The following is a 19198-nucleotide window of genomic DNA, read 5'->3' on the forward strand; positions in this document are numbered from 1 at the left end:
GAGGGTATGTGCTCTGGTGAGCGCTGTGAATTGTGCAGGACTGTTGAATCTCAGATCTGTACCTCTGAAACAAATAATGCAATATATGTTAAGAAAAAAAAAAAAAAGGAGAAGGTAGCAGGAGGGGAAGAATGAAGGGGGGGAAATTGGAGGGGTAGACGAACCATGAGACGATGGACTCTGAGAAACAAACTGAGGGTTCTAGAGGGGAGGGGGATGGGAGGATGGGTTAGCCTGGTGATGGGTATTGAGGAGGGCACATTCTGCATGGAGCACTGGGTGTTATGCACAAACAATGAATCATGGAACACTACATCTAAAACTAATGATGTAATGTATGGGGATTAACATAACAATAAAAAATTTTAAAAATAAATAAATAAATAAAAATAATAAAATATGAGATTATGTCACCACCCCGCAAAAAACCTTCCACCAGGCCCCCCTATCATACTTAGAACACAGTCCAAAGCTCCTGTCTTTGCCCTTCTAGAAGCCTATACCTGTTCTCACTCTCCTCCTTGCCAGAAGTACCATTGTACCAGATATTCATTCATGTAGCTGGGGCCCTCATTGGAGCAGACTCTGCCACAATGTTACTTCCTTAGAGGGGCTTCCAGACCCCCTACCTCAATAGTTCTCAACGGGGGGCCATTTTGCCCCCGTGAAGGACATTTGGTAATGTCTGGAAACATTTTTGGTGTCACAGTGTGGGAAGAGGGGAATCAAATGGCGTCTAATAGGTAGGAGCTAGGGATTCTGGTAAACACTTTATAATGTACAGGACAGCCCCCACCCCCAACAAAGAATTATCAACAAGTAATTATCCAGCCCAAAATGTCAATAGCATCAAAATTGGGAAAACCTGACCTCTCTAAAATATACCTCCATTGATCTCTTAACCCTTACTCTGCTTTAATTTTTCATGAATAACTATTATATATCTATTCATTTGTTTATGGTCTCCCCCACTAGAATGCACGCTCCATGAGGGCAGACATTTGACTGATGTGTACACAGCTATATCCCTATGGCCTAGAAGAAAGCCTGGCCTAGAGCCAGCACTCAGGAAATCTTTATTGAAAGAATAAATGGATAAATTATACTTCAACAAAGGTGAACGATTTGTATCCATCAAGACACCCCAGGTTCTCTCAGGCTTTTGTGCCACCAGCTATAGAAAATTGTGGGACATCACAAAATTTGAAATCGCTATGATTTGTCTGCTATGAGTATAGGAACATGCTAATCTTTTTACGATTTTATTTTTAAGTAATTTCTATACCTAATGTGGGGCTCAAACTTACATCCCCGAACATGCTAATTTTATTTCCATTTTCTACATGGTGGCAATTAGACTAATATGCTCCTCAAGGGCAGAGTCTATGCCTCACATTCTCCTATGTCTCTGGCATTTCAATGGTTAATGGCAAGAATGGAAGACACTACCCTACCCAGTGAAAGAATTCAATGTGTCAGATTTAGGATTTGAGCCAAGAGAAGTTCAATATTCCTGGAAGCTAATCCAGGCCTTTAATGTCCTAGGAATCTGTAATCACAGGGCTAAGGCACAGTACACATCTTTACTCAAAATAAGACAGTAACTTGTCATCATATCCAAAGCAATAAAACTGGTATAAATAGGCTTTAATATCAATATCACATACCTGCTTGTTTAGCTTCAATACAGGCAATATTTATTTCTTCTTTCAAATCCCAGTTTTCATTGGCTATAGCTTCCCCTACTTTAACAAATCTTCCAACTGCCAAGTTGACGGCTTGTCCTACACGCTGAATTGCTTGCAGAGTTTTATCAGACTTTTTGGTATTATCTTTATGATTAATAAGCGTGGTAATCTAAAAATAAAAGATGAAAGCAACTTGATTAAAATTTATCTCAATATCTTTTTTTTTTTAAGATTTTATTTATTTATTTGACAGAGTGCAAGAGAGCACAAGCAGGGGGAGTAGTAGAGGGAGAGGGAGAAGCAGGCTCCCCGCTGAGCAGGGAGCCCCATGCAAGGCTCGATCCCAGGACTCTGGGATCATGACTTGAGCTGAAAGCAGACGCTTAACTATCTGAGCCACCCAGGCGCCCCTATCTCAATATCTTTGAAAGCTGTATCACAAAGGCTAAGAAAATTAAGTCCAGCATATGAGACTAGGTCCAGCATATAGCAACAGTCTTTGGCCTAAGACTAAATTTACAGCTTTAATGCTTCAACCCAGAGACAACCAGCAAAGCATCCATCCTGCATCTCTCCTCAGGACAATGTTTCCATTAATAACAATTCCAAGTTTACCTGATGACAGTTATCTGGGACACATAGTTCCAGAAGCCCTCCAGATATTTCAACAAATTTAAAGACAGGAGAAAAGTAGTAAAGGAGGGATCATTACATTCAAATAAACCCCACAGAAAACCAAAATACTTCTTAGTTCTTACTGCATACTAGAGATCTAGTTTCCCCTAATACGGCTTGAGCTGCTGTGAGAGTAGAGACAGCATCTTGTTCCCCTTGCACTTCACTCCACTGCCTAGTACAGTGTATAGGTCGTACAAAAGGGTAAGTGTGCCATACATGCTTACTGAATTAGCCAAACATTTTAAAATGACCACTGTAATCTACGTGTTATACTTCTCCGAGTGTTGTTGTAGACCCAAAGTAAATTAAATACCAAGAGTTTTAACACTTGATTCCAGGCCCTGAAATAAAATATAAAAGGTGACAAGTTAAGCTTGTTGAAACAAATATAAGTCTTCAAAATGTCCTAGAGAACTAGTACATGAACTATACTGACATATAAAAATATTTAAGCAATGTTACATAAAAAATACAGATCCTAAATAGTACATGTCCACTAAATATAACTGTGAAATGATTTATATAAGTGCATTAACAAAGACCAGAACAGAGAATTAAGAAAAGAGGAAGGGAATGGTTCTTTGAGCAACTACTATGTGCCAGGCACTTTATGTTATCGTATTAATAATTTAGAATCAGGAAGGCCTCGGTTTGAGCCTCGGCTCTGCCATTACCAGCTAAATGACCCAGAGAAATTTACTTAATCTTTCCAAATTTCCTCACCTATAATATTATTTTTAAATTTTTTAATATTTCCTAGATGCCAGTTCCTAAAGATGTATCAGTGAACAAGACTAACACAACTCCATCCCTATTCAGCTTATAGTCTAACAGGATAACAATAATACAATCATATGAAATATATTTATTGCACACCTATCATATGCAATGATGAAAAAGCAATGTACAAGAAAGAAAGGCCCAAACTCTCATTCAAGTGGGAGGAGGGGAGACATGATAATCAAGCAAATAGGTAAACAAAAAAAATTAATGTAAATGCTATGCAAAAGATTAAAATAGGATAATGTGGTAGAAAGTATTTGTGTAGCTACTTCAGATTAGTTGGTCTTCCTTCTATGAAGAAATGCTATTTAAGCTAAGATCTAAATGATATAAAGCAGCCAAGCTGGCAAACACCAGGAGACAAAGCATTCTAGGGAGAAGATATAATTGTTAAAAGACAGAGAGAGAAAGGGAAAGAGATAGGGAGAGGGAGAGGGGTAGGGAGAGGGATATGGAGAGAGGGGTGGAGGGGGGAGATGGGGAGAGAGAGAAGGGGAGCCTGTCCTGTTCAAGAAATGAGGTAAGGCCAGAAGTGGTCAAAGAACAGGGTCAAGAGGACAAATATAAACCAATATCCAGCAGGTGGGCAGGGATCAGCCATGGAAGGCTGTGAATTGGAGTAAAGAGTTTGTATTTTATTCTAAGTGTGACAGGAAGCCACTGAAGGGTTTCTAAGCAGGAAAGTGATATAATCTCTGTAGTTATTTATTTATTTATTTATTTATTTATTTATTTATTTAAGAGAGTTGGGGGGGGAGGAGCAGAGGGAGAGGGACAAGTAGATTCTGCACTGAGTGCAGAGCTCCTTGCAGGGCTTGATCTCATGACCTGAGCCCAAACCAAGAGTTCGACACTTAACCAACTGAGCCACCCAGGCGCCCCTGTAGCTATTTTTAAATGTGTCCATAAGTTCTTCGATATTTCTTCTTTTAAGAGGTAGAGCCTCATTTTTCTCCCTTTAAGTATGAACTGAGCTTAGTGACTCACTTCTAATGAATAACGTGGAAGCAATGGCATACTTCTGAGAGTAGGTAATAAAACACATTGTAACTTCCATCTCTTCCACTCCTCAATCTCAGATCAATCACTGTGGGAGAAAACCAGCTACCATATCTTGGAGGATACTCATGCAATTCTATGGAGAGACCCACAGAAGAAACTGAGGCCTCTGGCCAAAAGGTAATGAAGAACTGAAGCCTCCTGCCTACAGCAAGAGTGAAGATGGGAACAAATTCTTCAGCCTCAGTCAAGCCTTCAGATTACCGTGGGGCCAGCCAACATCCTGATTTCCATCTCACAAAAGACCTTAATCCAGAACTACCAGGTAAACCATCGCAGAATTCTTGACCCACAGAAACTATGAGACTATAATACAATAAATAAATATTTATTGTATTAAGGCTGTAAATTTGGGGTAATTTGTTATGTATTAATAGATAACAAATACATGTTTTGGTATCTGGAACTGGGGCAATGCTGTAACAAAACCCAAAATGTGGGAGTGGCTTTGACATCAGGCCTTGGAAGCTGAATGGACTTTGAGGAGTTAGTAAAAGCTAGAGAGTGCTGAATAAACTTTATAGAAGTATGGTGACCATTGAGAAGCTATGGGTGAAGGCTTAAAGGAAAATGAGAAAAATCTTATTGGAAACTGGAGAAAAGAGGATCTTTGTTATGTAATGGCAGAAAATCACCCCAGGAATGTGTAAATTACAGAATATACCTAATGAACTGGATGATCTAGCTAAGGAGATTTCAAGACAGATTTTGTAGATGCCACTTGGTTTCTTGCTTAAAACGTAAAATATAAGAGGTGAGACAGAAGCTAAAGGAAACACTGTTAAATAAAAAGAAGCCAGGCCCTACTGGGTTTGAAAATTCCTTGCTTCTCCAGAAGGCAAATGATGCTAAGATTAAGAATGGCTTCCAAGCAAAAACAAAATCTAGGGCACTGTCAGGAAAGCACGGTCTAAAGATGAAGCTAAGAGTGTGACTATAAAATCTTGTTAAGATCTCAGATGGCGTTCAGAGATGGTGTTCAAGGTGGTGTTCCAAAGACCCATTCACTTAAACAACAGGTCTCCTGAGAAGTTTTAGAGGTATAGTCCTCAGGAGCCCCAGCAAAAGCCCAAGTTAGAGCAGGGCTTATCATAAAGAGACTTGTGGGTATGGTTTGCCTAATTGAGTGAGCCCAATAAGATTCGCAGGAGACCCACAAAATTTTAAAGCTAATTATGTCAGGAGGAATGCTACCAGCTTGGACTGAAGGAGATAGATCAGTACAAAATGAAGCGAGGTTTCTGAATCCCCAAGCTTCCACAGGCAGGGAGCGGGCTGAGAAACTATGCAGCTACAAACATGGGCCACCTCTCATGAGCGAGGATGGCTCCGAGAGCAGTGCTAAGAGCCATGAAGAATCATTCCCACACCGCAGGTCTTCATCAAGGTACTGCTAACAGGTGTCTCGGTAGCTTTTAGAATACTGTGAACCAGTGATTCCTATTCTTATGTTTCCCATTTTCAAACAGAAGTATATGGCAGTTATCCTATGCCTATTCTGTTTGTTTGGTTTTGGTTTTTTTGGGGGGTGTTATTGTTGTTTTAACATAAATGTCCATAATGATTATTCTCTGCCTGTCCTACCACTATAAGTTGTGTGTTCGGGAGCAGATAATTTGTCGCTGTAGTTCACAAGTTTTCAGATCAAATGGAACTGTACTCAAGGAGCTACATCTAAGGAACTACACATACAAAAAGCCTCATCTGAATTAGAATTAGATGCCAAAATCTTGAATTTCCAGCTGATGCCCTAGAGGAATGAGACTTTTAGGAGGACTGGGGTGGAGGTTGTTTGCAAATGGGAAGAAAGTAAACGATCTGTGGCCAGAGGGGGGAGTGTGATGATTTTAAAATATGTCCACAAATTCTTTGCTATTCCTCCTTCAAGAGGTGGAGCTTCATTCCCCTGTCCTTGAGTGTGGGCTGAACTTGGTGATTCACTTCTAATAAAGCAGAAGTGACGGTACGCTACATTTATGGGCAGGTCATAAAGACACTCCGGTTTCAATCTTTCTCTCTCTGAGATTATTCACTCTAGGGGAAGCCAGTTACCATGCCATGAAGTCACCTGACCAGCCGGATGCAGTATGACATGACAAAGAACTGAGGGAGGCCTCTGACCAATAGCGAGCGAGCAAGAGTCTGAGGCCTACTGCTTACAGACACGTGAGTAGTCTAAAACCAGGCAGGTAAGCCACTCACAAATTCCTGAAACACAGAATCTAAAATAATAAATGTTTGTTGTTTTTAAACGATTAAGTATGAGGTAACTTATTTTGCAGCAGTAAATAACTAATACAATCTCAAATGTTTTTTTGTTTTTTTTTTTTTAAAGAATACTCCCTTCTGGGGAGAAGAGTGGATTGATAAAGTGGCAAAAGTAGGAGGAGGGAGACCAGTTAGGAAACCATTGCAATAGTCCAGGTAAAAGATGATGCCAGCGTGGAGTACATGGATGGCTCAGTTGGTTAAGCGTCCGACTCTTGGTTTTGGCTCAGTTCATGATCTCAGGGTTGTGAGATCGGGCTCTGCGTTGGACTCCATGCTCAGTGTGCAGTTGGCTTGAGATTCTCTCCCTCCTGCTCATACTTTCACATTCTCTCTCGCTCTCAAATCAGTAAATCAGTAAAATCTTTTTTAAAAAATGCCGGCTTGAAGTAAGGCAGCAATAGTCAAGATGGAGGAAAACGGATAAACTGGATTGTTTGATGGATTAGACTGGTGTTGTCCAAGAGGACCCCTAAATGTGTGGTAGAAGAAACACTAACATCTCTATGTGGCAGGCACAAAAAAGGTGGTTTTGCACAAATAATCTAATTTAATCTTCACAATAATCTTAGCATGTAGGCACTACTTTATCCCCTTTTTACAGAGAAGGCAGCTGACATTAAAAGATGCTTATTTAAGATCTCACAGCTATTAAAAGGTAAAGCCAAGATTCTACAAGTCAGACGATTTGACTCTGAGACCGTACTTTATTTTTACTGATATATAACTTACATAAAACATTGTGTAAGTTTAAGGTGTACAACGTGATGATTTGATGCACATATACATTGCATATGATTCCACAATAAACTACAAATGATAACCATAATAGTTAGTTAACACCTTTACGACCTCACATAATTTTTTTTTTTTTGGTGGTGGTGGTAAGAACATTTAAGATCTACTCTTTTAACAACTTTTAAGTATATAATACCGAGTTGTTAACATATAGTCACCATGCTGTACATCAGATCCCTAGAACTTATTCATCTTATAACTGGAAATTTGCACCCTTTGACCAGCATCTCCCTATTTTCCCCACCACATAGCCCCTCACAACCACCATTGGACTGTTTCTGTGGGTTTGGCTTTTGTAAGTTCCACATATAAGTGAGATCATTTGGTATTTGCCTTCTCTGTCTGATTTATTTCACTTAGCATAATGCCTTTCAAGGTCCATCTATGTTGTAGCAAATGGCAAGATTTCCTTCTTTCTCATGACAGAATAATGTTCCATTGTATATTTATACCACATCTTCTCCATGTATTTATCAATAGAAGGACACTGAGGTTGTTTCCATATCTTAGCTATTGTGAATAATACTGCAATGAACATGGGAGTGCAAATATCTCTTCAAGATCCCGATTTCATTTCCTTAGGATATATACCCAAAAGTGGGATTGCTGAGTCATATGATAGTCCTATTTTTAATTTTTTATGGAACCCTCATGCTGTTTTCCATAGTGGCTGAACCAATTTACATTCCCTCTAATAGTGCACAAGGCTTCCCTTTTCTCCACATCCTCACCAACACTTGTTTTCTTGTCCTTTTGATAACATCCGATTCTAAGAGGTATGAGTTGATATCTCATTGTGGTTTTGACCTAGTTTCCTTGATGATTAGTGATGCTGAGCATATTTTCATAAACCTATTGGCCATTTGTGTGTCTTCTTTCAAAAAATGTCTGTTCAGGGGCGCCTGGGTGGCACAGACGGTGGAGCATCTGACTCCTGGTTTGGGCTCAGGTCGTGATCTCAGGGTCATGAGATCAAGCCCTGTGTTAGGCAGCGTAGAATCTGCTTAAGACTCTCTCTCTCTCCCTCTCCCTCTGCCCCTCCCCCACCCCGCTCCCACTCTAATAAATCTTTTTTAAAAATGTTGAGATTTTATTAGTTTTGCTTTAGATTTTAAAATGTACAGATAAAAGTGAACTACCTTTCATTCCCTTCACACCCTTCCCTGAGGCAGGGCTTGAAGTGACTCCAATATGTATCAGATAAATAGTATTATACTGTATCTTTCTGGATTTGCTTTTGTTGTTGTTAAATTTGATAAATTTGAGATCTACATTGATATATGTAGATCTGGTGTATTTATTTTATACGAATCAGTCACAATTTATTGATTCACTCCTCTACTAATATGCATTTTGGTTGTTTCCAGTTTTTGTTATTAAAAGCAGTTCTGCAATAAACAAACAAACAAATGTTCAGTTCCTCTGCCCATTTTTTTTTAAAAAAGATTTTATTTATTTATTTGACAGAGAGAGAGACAGCGAGAGAGGGAACATAAGCAGGGGGAGTGGGAGAGGGAGAAGCAGGCTCCCCACTAAGCATCCATCCCAGGACCTGGGGATCATGACCTGAGCCGAAGGCAGGCACTTAACGACTGAGCCACCCAGGCGCCCCTCCTCTGCCCATTTTTAAGTCAGATTTTTTTCTTGCTATGGAGTGGTATGAGCTCCATATATATATTATATTTTAAATGCTAACCTCTTATCAGATAGATGGTTTCAAATATTTTATTCCATTCTGTAGGCTGTCTTTTCACTTTGTTGATTGCTTCTTTCCCTTGCAGAAGCTTTTTAGTTTGATGTAGTCCCACTTGCTTATTTTTGCTTTTGTTACTTGTATTCTTGGTGTCATATCCAAAAATCACTGCCGAGACCAATGTCAAGGAGATTTTTCCCTCTTTTCTTCTAGGAGTTTTATAGTTCCAAGTCTTACATTTAAGTCATTGGTCCATTTACTGGATAGGGGTCCAGTTTCATTCTTTTGCATGTGATGATTCAGTTTTTCCAACACCACTTATTGAAGAAACTATCCTTTCCCCATTGGTTATTCTTGGCTCCCTTGTCAAATATTAGTTTACCATATATGTATGGATTTATTTCTGGCCTCTTGATTCTGTTTCATTGGACTATGTGTCTGTTTTTATGTTGGTGCCATACTATTTAATTACTACAGCTTTGTAGTATGATTTGAAGCAGGAAGTGTGTTGCCTCTAGCTTTGTTCTCCTTTCCCAAGACTATTTTAGCTAGTTGGAGTCTTTTGTGCTTCTGTACAAATTTTAGGATTGTTTTTCTATTTCTGTAGGGAAAAAAATGCCTTTGGAATTATGATAGGGGATTGCACTGAATCTCTAGATGGCTTTAGGTGTTATGGACATTTTAATTCAGATCCATGAACATGGGCTATCTTTCCACTCATTTGTGTCTTCTTCAATTTCTTTTATCAAAGTCTTACAGTTTTCAGTGTACAGATCTTTCACCTCCTTGATTAAATATATTTTTTAAGTATTGTTTTTGATGCTATGGTGAGATTGTTTTATTTCTTTTTCAAATATTTTGTTGTCAGTGTATAGAAACACAACTGATTTCTTTATGTTGATTTTTTTTCTGGCAACTTTACTGAATCCACTTATTCTGTGTGTATGTGTGTGTGTCTGTGTGTCTGTGTGTCTGTGTGTAGTCCTTAGGAGCCTTTGATCCTTCCCCACACCAGACAGACCCTAAGGAACTCTTTGTACCACCTGGAGAACAGAAGACTTAATCACCATTGACTATTCCAAACAATTAACTTGGAAGAAACTCTAGAGTGAAAAGGAGTTTAAGTTGTGTTTATTACCAAAAGCTTTAAATTTTCAATTATATAGAAAAGATCAGCAATTAGACTAAAATGCCAACTATTGTTCAGTTCTGAAACACACATTTTGTTTCATTACAAGCATCCTCCCTAGTGCATAATTAGGTGTGGCTGTCTTCCTTTTACTCGAAGCAGCCTAGAAAATGTTTAATCCAAATACATTTGAAACTGACATATACAGGAGTCAAATCAATTTATAAAATTCCTTATTAAAAGGTCAATTTATATCCTTAAATTATTCTCAAACTTTTTAAAAGGGAGGCTCGAAAAGTTATACATGTTGATTATTTTTAAAAAATGGGAAATGGGGTGCCTGGGTGGCTCAGTCAGTTAAGCCTCTGCCTTCAGCTCAGGTCATGATTTCAGGGTGCTGGGATTGAGCCCCATCTTGGGCTCCCTGCTCAGTGGGGAGCCTGCTTTTCTCTCTCCCTCTGCTGCTCCCCTTGCTTGTGTTCTCTCACTCTCTCTGCCAAATAAATAAAATCTTTAAAAAAAAAAAAAAAAGGAAATATAGGAAAGACTAAAGAAATAAAAATTATTCATCATCACACAACCCCATGAGGATTTTGCCATAATTTTTCTCAGTCGTGTTTTATACATACCTAAATACAGTTTTACAAAATTGAGATCAAACTTCATGTGAAAAATAAGACTAGATAGCATTTAACACTCACGCACTATCGCATGTGTTTTATGCAAATTAATTCATTTAATGCTTACATCTCTATGAGGCAGATACTATTATTACCCTCAACTTACAGATAAAGACCTGAACTTTGAAGAGGTAAAGAATTTGCCCAAGGTCACAAAGGGAGTAAGTTGCCTATGTTAGTAATTACACTGCTTCTTTCCTCCCAGGATTATGCTAAAGATCAGGGAAAAGACAGTTGATGAGAGTGCCTTGTAAATTATATGTGCCAAATAAAATTTTAGTTATTATTCTACAAAAATAGGAGGCATATTAAATTGGGAGACACAACCTGAAGACGCCCTGACCCGAGTCTAGAGTATGCCTGAATGAACTGGAGAAAGGAGGGCAGAAAGGCATCCTATGGGGAAGAAAGCATCTGATATATTGAAGAATTCTGCTGTGGAATAAAAGAATAAGAACTAGGGCTTATTTGATACCTTATTTGATACCTTCTAGTAAGAAGTAGGGCTTATCTGATACCTTCTAACAAAGGGTATCAAGAAGTAACAATCTCCAACAAAGTATATCCTAGCAGTTAAGAGAATGAACTCTGGCTTATTTTGCCTGGGTTTGAATTCTGGCTCTGTCATGTGACAATGACAAAGGTCATCTAACCTTTCCGTAACTCCATGTTCTCATTTGTAAAAAACACGAATAATAATAGTACCCATTTCACAGGGTCATTGTGGAAAATATATTAGTAAATTAAATAAAGTATTTAGAATAGTGTCTGGTATATAGTAAACATTACATAATTGTTAGATATTACAGTTTACATTTCTAGAATCTTCTTTCCTCATGTTTGTGATCTTATTCTTATTTTCTAGAATAGCTCACAGTAATCTCTTCATTGAAATGGATTTTCTTAGTTTACTTACTTATTTTGTGGGGAAGCAAGAAAGCAAGTGAAGACCAGGAAGAAAAAAAATGGTAGTAGCCCAGATAAATGAACAATGGCTTAATAAAAAATTAAGGGAGCCAGCCTAGTACAGAGAAATTTGTCTCTGGGCTTAAACTCATTAGTGAGTTCTCAAAATAATTAGATATAAAAATTAGAGGTGCCTGGCTGGCTCAGTCGGTAAGGCATGTGGCTCTTGATCCTGTCAGGGTCGTGAGTTCAAGCCCCACGTTGGGCATGGAGCTATTAAAAAAAAAAAAAAAGCTAATCAGCTATAGAAAGCAGTATGGAAGAAAACACACCAAATCATGGGAGGTGTTTTAAAAGAATTAGAAAAAAAGGGCACTTTCACTTATTTTATGTGTTTTATGTTTGCAAGTAAAAAAACACATATATTCACATACATAAATTAGCAAAGAGGGCCCCATACATTCTCTATTCATCTTCAATTAATGAGACAAGGATCCTGAAAAGCCTACAGGACAATACAGAGAGAAACAGAAAGACAAGGTGAGCTACCTTAGAAATGTGAGGGGTCTGTACAATGGTGAATGAAGTAAATCTATCACAGACAGGAAAAGACTAGTGGGTGGTAGAATAACATTCCACACTAGGGTGGGGTACGTGGCAGACATCCCTCTTCCCTTCCTTGGATAAAAACATTTTAAGACTGGGAGTGGGCGTTCTGACAGGAAGAATAAAATGATTATTTTTTTTTAAGATGGGCTTTTTTAAAATATTTTTATTTATTTGAGAGAGAGAGCACAAACAGGGGGGAGGGACAGAGGGAGAAGGAGACTCCCCACTGAGCAGGGAGCCCGATGTGGGGTTCAATCCCAGGACCCTGGGATCATGACCTGAGCAGAGGACAGATGCTTAACCGACTAAGCCACCCAGGTGCCCCAAAAACAAAATGATTATTAAGGAAGGTGCAGAAAATGTGTTTGGGATCTAATCCAGGGCATTTTAAACAACTGTCTGAATGAGAAAATATAAAACAAATGAGTATATATAACATATATATGCACAGTACAAAGAAACGGAAGACATATGCACCCAGCACCAACCTTAAGAGAACATTACCAGTACCTCTGACAACCCACATGCCTTGTGGATCCCTACCTTTCCACATCACCCACCTCCCTCTCCCCAAAAGAAACCACTGTCCTGATTTTGTGCTCATCACTTCCTTATTATTATTCCTTATTATTACTGCACAGATGTTATATCCCTAAATGATACATGGTTTCATTTTGCCTGCTTTTGAGCCTTTAATTTTTTTTCACTCAACATTATATTTTTGAGATTCATCCATACTGATAATTATAACTGTAGTTCAATTATTTCGCTGCTGCACAGTATCTCACTGTATGAACATAACACAATTTATTTAAACATCCTACTGTTAAAAGACATTTAGGTAGATTTAGGTAGTTTCCAGTTTGGGGCCATTAGAAGTAAAAAAAAAAAAAATCAACATTTCAATCCATGTCTCTAATACACATGCAGGACTTTCTCTAGAGGGTATGGATTTTGGAGTAGAATTGCTGGGCCATAGGTAATACCCACCTTCAACTTTAGATTACATCAAACTGTTTTCCAAAGTGGTTTACTCTTGACATTCCCATTGGCTCTACATTCCTCACCAATACTTGTTCTCATTGTGGTTTTAATTTGTACTCCACTAATTTCTCATAAAATTGAATATCTTTTACATTTCTTTTAGCCATCTGTTTCCTATTACATGAGATGACTGTTTATTTTTACCAATCTTTAATAGGTAATCTTTTTATTTTTGATTCATTGCAGTCCTTTATTCTGGGTACTACCAATCATTTATTGGTGATTTGTGTTGCAATCATATTCTTCCACTTTATGGCTTATCCTTTCAATTTTGATAAGAAGACATTCTTCATTCTAATGGAGTCAAATTTATCAATCTTTGTTCAGAATTTTTACTTCTGGTATATTAAAAAATCACTTCCCACCATGAGGTAGTGAAGATATTGCCCAGTTTTTTGGGTTTTTTTTTCCTAAAAGTGTCACACATTTTCACTTTCATATCGATGTCCTTAATCTATCTGGAATTGATTTTTGTATATCGTGTGAGACAAGGATCCAATTTCATACGTTACTATTAGATAACAATTGTTTTAGCCCCATTTTTTAAGTTTTTCCTTTCCCCACTAACCAGCAGTGCCAATTCTGTGATTTATCAAGTTTCCACATATGTGTGGACCTGTTTCTAGGTTCTCTGTTCCCTTTCACTGGTCTATTGCCTTAATTATGATAGCTTTATAATGCCTTGAAATCATCCCACTTTGTTTCTCTTCTGGCTATTCTTGGCTCTTTGCTCTTTCATATAATTATATGAAATTATAATTACTTTTTATCAAATTCTACTCAAAAATCCTGTTGAAGTTTTCATTGGAATTGTATTAAATTTATGCGTCTATAATACTGAGTCAATCTAGTCATAAACACAGTACTTCACTCCATTTATCTAGATCTACTTTGGCTTTCAATAAATTTTTAAAATTCTTGGGGTGCCTAGCTGGCTCAGTGTGTGGAGCATATGACTCTTGATCTCGGGGTTGTGAGTTTGAGCCCCAAGTAGGATTAGAGATTACTTAAAAAGAAAATCTTTAAAAAACATAAAAATTTTTAAAAATTATTTTCACAAAGTTTGGCATCTCTTTTGCTATGCGTATACTCTTAACCTCATTTTCTGCTGTAATTTTTATTCTAACTGGTATTTTTTTTAGAATTACTTTTTTTTTTAATGTAGAAAAATGCAGTTGACTTTAGTATCCTACATTCAGTGAGCTTACTAAACCTAGTTTTTATGATTTATCTGTAGACTCTCAAAAGTTTTGATTTTTTCCTTCTCTCTTTACACCTTTCACTTCTTGTCTCATTGCATTGGTTAGGATTTCCAGTACAGTGTTGAATAAAAGCTGCAGTAGCACATATCCCTCCTCTTGTTTCTGGTTTTAAAGGAAATATTTTGTCTTGTTTTGTTAAGATTTATTTATTTATTTGAGAGAGAACAAGAGCACAAAAGAGCACAGGGTAGAGGGGCAGAGGGAGAGAGTGAAGTTCAAGCAGACTCCCTGCTGCACATGGAGCCCGACTCAGGGCTTCATCCCAAGACCCCAAGACCATGACTTGAGCCAAAATCAAGAGCCAGACACCTAACAGACTGAGCCACCCAGGCGCACCAGGAAATGTTTGTTTTAAATTTGACTTGTTGCTATGATGTTAACTGTAGGTTTTCTGTAGATACTCTTTATCAGGTTAAGGAAGTTTTCTTTTATTACTAGTTTGCTAAGTGTTTTTATCATGGTTATAATTTGGACTTAACTGAATACTTCTTCTGCATCTACTGATAAGAACATGTATCTTTTCTAATACATGAATGCAGAAAACAATACACATTTGCCTAATACTAACTCAACCATGCATTCTTAGAATAAGGCCAGTAACCCAGAACTTTTTACTTGTAGAGTCAGAAGAGGTTAGATGATACCTGCTTAAAACTCAATAAATTTTATGATGCTAGTCTTACTTGCTCACCTCAAGACCCTGTCTTCTTTACAGCATCATTCCTGACTCATCCATGCCTTCTTTGAGCTCTTAGAGCATTTACTATTGATGTTATTCATTTGACACTTGGCATGTGTTAATTTTTGTATGTCCTGTCTCCCAACTTGACTACAAGTTCCTCAAGAAGCAGCTAGTAAGTACACAATAAATCATCACTTAAATTATTCTTGTGATAAAATGGTGAAACATGAGTTGGATAATAATGCAGCATCCTTAAAAAATGAGACTTCTGGACATGAATTTTCTAGAAAGGTGAAGTTTTAATCAGCTAATAGTCACTGAAACTTAAAAATCACTCTAAATTGTACTCCACACTTTCCTGCTTTGTTAACAGTGTTCTGGCCATGCTTTATTCATTTCTTGATTCTAAGCAAACTCAACTGTTACTGGTTGAGTACAGTCAATAATTAGGAATGTCAGTTATGGTACTGTACTAAAGATACAGCTGTGGATACATAACATGTGGGATGCAGAACCTCGGCTATGACCCTGAATGAATCTTTAATAAGGAAGAAAAAAAAACCCGGCATTTTTCCCCCTTTAGCACTGACCTCTAGTTAACTCTAAGCAGCAATTCACAGGACTCACAGATTCACACATTTCCTCCTCCACTCCACCCTCTTTTATCCCAGAATTACACAATGCAGAGCTGTAGGACTGATACATTTTTAGCAGTGATACTGTGAAAAGTTACCATTTCTCCAGATTACAACTACTTTCCACCTTGCTTTTCCACTGTGGACTCTCTTCTCTGTACCTACTACTAGCTGACCTCATCACTGCTTCTAATCTCTAGAGAGAAACAGCATATGGTGTAACTAAGCACAGAATCTGGAACCAGAATGCCTGGGTTCAAATGCCAATTTGACATTTACAGTTCAAAGCCCCAGGATAAGTTACTTAACCTCACTATTCCTCAGTTTCCTCTTCCATAGAATGAGAATAAACACATATCTACTTCATAAGATTGTTATGAGAATGAAAGCAGTTAATATTTATAAAGTGCTTAAACCATTACCTAACATATAGTAAGCAACACACATATTGTTAAATAAATGGATAAAATACTGTCAGGTTGAACTCCACCACTCTCTTATCACTCTTAAATCTACTCCAGTATTTCTCATTTTGGGTTGTGGTTGTATTGGTCGTAGTGGTGGCAGACATTATTAACCGATCCTAGCACTCCTTCTCTCTGGTCAGTGCCTCCCTCAGACATGGAAGGGAAGGGGGGGGAGGTGTGTCAGGTGTATTCATTCACTGTTCTGTTAGCCAAGCTAAAGTAAGCACAGGTTAAAAAAAAAAAAAAAAGCTGTTTATTTAATCAGCATAACAGGAATCTAGGGACATGTGTGACTGCTATTTTCAAATATTTGCAGGGCTGGGATGGAGAAGAGACAGCATTTAAAATTATATGGAAGAGCTACAGTCTCCCCATCACTGAACATGTTTAAGCAGGAGACTGGTGACCAGGTGTAAGGATGCTGTAAGAAAGAATTTTTTAATTTAGAGTCAGATAAACTTTAAGATTCCTTCTACCTCTAAAGTCTTGGCAATACTAGCGTGAGTCACAAAGACATTACAATCTAGTTGTGAATCACACATCGCCAACGCGCTCCTGAAGGCACAGAATTCTTCACTCCCCACAGTGCTTGGCACATTACAACAGATCGAGGTGAGGAATTCTAGCCCTCAGGCTGCGTATAACTCGGCTCACAGTAACAAAAACTTCTGTAAAACTCGGCGCGTCAATTAGCTGATTCCAGACTTCTGTTACGACCAACAAATACAATAAAGCATACATCCCAGACGGGATTTGGCAAAAAGATGTGTATCCGGATTAACTATCAGACAGTGTTTCGCTGCACTCTTCCGAAGCCAGACAAAGCCGCCTGAAGTGAGCGGCAGGTTAAGGGGCAGGGGCAGGCAGGGTGGCCCGGGAGGGGGGGGGGCGGGAATGGGAGCCCAGCGAGCAGACACGCGCAGGGGACAGGGACAAAGGCCTCGGGGAGAGCACGCTGGACTTGGAGGCCGGCAGGAATGCCCGGGCCGGAGTGCCCAGCAGTCGGGGTGTGGACTGGGGATGCAAACGTGTGGGCCCCCGCAGGGTCCTCTCTGCCTCGGGTGAGCCCGCGCGGGGCCCCTCGCTGGGCCGGGGGCCGCCGAAGCCACAGCCCGAGGCGGGTCGCGCGGGGCAGGCCGGGCGGCGCACCTGCCTGCCGGCCTCTCGGGGTCGCACTGGGCTCCCCGTCCCCTGCCCCCCCCCGCCGCGCAGCCCACTCGGCCTCGCCGCCGGATTTCGGATGGTCCAGACCAAACGCCGCAGCCGCAGCCGAGGCCGGTCCCCCAGCCTCAGACAGGCGGCCCGACCCAAAGCCGCAGTCCTGCTGGGAATGGGGGGCAGCAGCTGCCTCCCGCGGGGCCCGACCCGGCCCCGGGCCGTGCGAGCGGCCGCCGCCATCGCGGGCCGCGGCTGGAGGGAGACGAGGGGCCGCGTCGGGCGCCACTTTACCTGAGAGACCAGCGGGAGCAGCGTCTGCTCCACCGAACGAGTTTTGATCTCCAGTCCCGAGTCGAAGGCGAAGCCCGACGGGCCGGCGCCGCCAACGCCTGCCGTGCCCGAAAAGGCGGCCATGGCCCTCGGCCCGTCGCGCAGCCGGGACGCCGCGCCACTGCGGGCCCGCCGCCCGCCACCCAGCACGCCCGCGACGGCGGCAATGCTACCGCGGCGCCCGAGGCCCCGCCCCCAGCCGAGCCACGCCCCCTGGCAGCCACGCCCCCACGCGCTCGGGTCTAGGGTCTACCCTGCAGCCCGGCTGGGTCTGTCGTGCTCTGACTCGCCCCCGCCAGGACGGATCAAACCAGACACCTGCGGGCCTCCCACGGCTACGTGGCCTCTCACCGGGAAGAGGACAACTATCTCTAGCAAAGCATTTCGTCCTCCTGGTAGGTGACTCGGCTTAACTCCGAATTCCCACGAGGATTTCTAGAAGCTGAGCTAACTGGTGGAGCAGAGAATCACAGTCAAGTCTGTAGGAAGGGTCTTTTACCCTGAGACAGGAATTTTGCCGGTAAAGCGTCTTTCTGGAGCTTTCCTGAAGGTCCCACTTCCCCTTGGCTCCTCTTCTGACCCTCTCATTCTCACAATTTGGGCTGGATTAAGAATGAAACATTTGATAATGCAGCCTTAAGGAGTACCTGAGTACTTGGCAAGGAGGCAATGATTTGGGTATCTTTCAGGCTACTGTTCAAATTACTCTTCAAAAGGAAATTAGAGCATATGGAAAAGCTTCACCTACTGTTCAACACTATTACATTTTAAAACTATTTTCTTAAGTAGGCTCCACACCCAGTGTGGAGCCCAAGGGGGGCATGAACTCATGACCCTAAGATCAAGACCCGAGTTGAAATCAAGAGTCAGCTTCCTAACCCACTGAGCCACCCAGGTGTGCCTAAAACTACTTTTGAGAATTACTTTTCCCCAAGGGCCTAGCACAGAGCAGTTTCCTAAAGGCTGTTTATTGACTGAAAAGATCGTTAGTGTAGATTTCTGACTAAACTCACTAAAAGGAATCAGGGAGCCCGAAACTGATCAGATGGGAGGGAGAGCTGAACACCTCTTTCCCCATGAGTTCAGAAGCAAAGCCAAAAGGAGGTTGTCAGAAACCCCTGTGAGGGGGTCCTCGGCTTAAGCAATAGACTGAGAAGCATGGAGAAATATTTGTGAACATATCTGCCAGTAAGCAACCAGCAGAGTAGAGAAGAATCTGAAGCTGGCGAGTCCACCCTTTCACTTTTGCCAGGATTATTTCTCCCTCCATGTCAGATTGATGAGCTGAACACCACCAACTCCAGGTGTCAGAGGCTCTTTCCCAAGCAC

The 19198-nt window shown here is 40.4% G+C and overlaps 1 protein-coding gene across 3 annotated transcripts in view; it reads right to left on the minus strand.

Moving 5' to 3' along the window:
* CTNNAL1 (catenin alpha like 1) overlaps positions 1 to 18035 on the minus strand; it is a 65021-nt gene extending 46986 nt beyond the window's left edge. For 2 of the 3 annotated variants that reach the window (XM_081803335.1, XM_081803336.1), the window contains exons 1-2: positions 17831 to 18035; positions 1668 to 1857 (exon numbers count right to left, since the gene is read on the minus strand). In XM_081803335.1, the coding sequence (XP_081659461.1) occupies positions 1668 to 1857; positions 17831 to 17953 (313 nt within the window). In that variant the 5' untranslated portion in view covers positions 17954 to 18035. The remainder of the gene's footprint in view (positions 1 to 1667; positions 1858 to 17830) is intronic. The other variant, XM_081803337.1, reaches the window with a different exon arrangement.
* Positions 18036 to 19198: the final 1163 nt, after the last annotated feature.

This window comes from Leptonychotes weddellii, chromosome 14 (genome assembly GCF_054177405.1).
Source record: "Leptonychotes weddellii isolate Sample4059 chromosome 14, ASM5417740v2, whole genome shotgun sequence".
NCBI classification, from domain to species: Eukaryota; Metazoa; Chordata; class Mammalia; order Carnivora; family Phocidae; genus Leptonychotes; species Leptonychotes weddellii.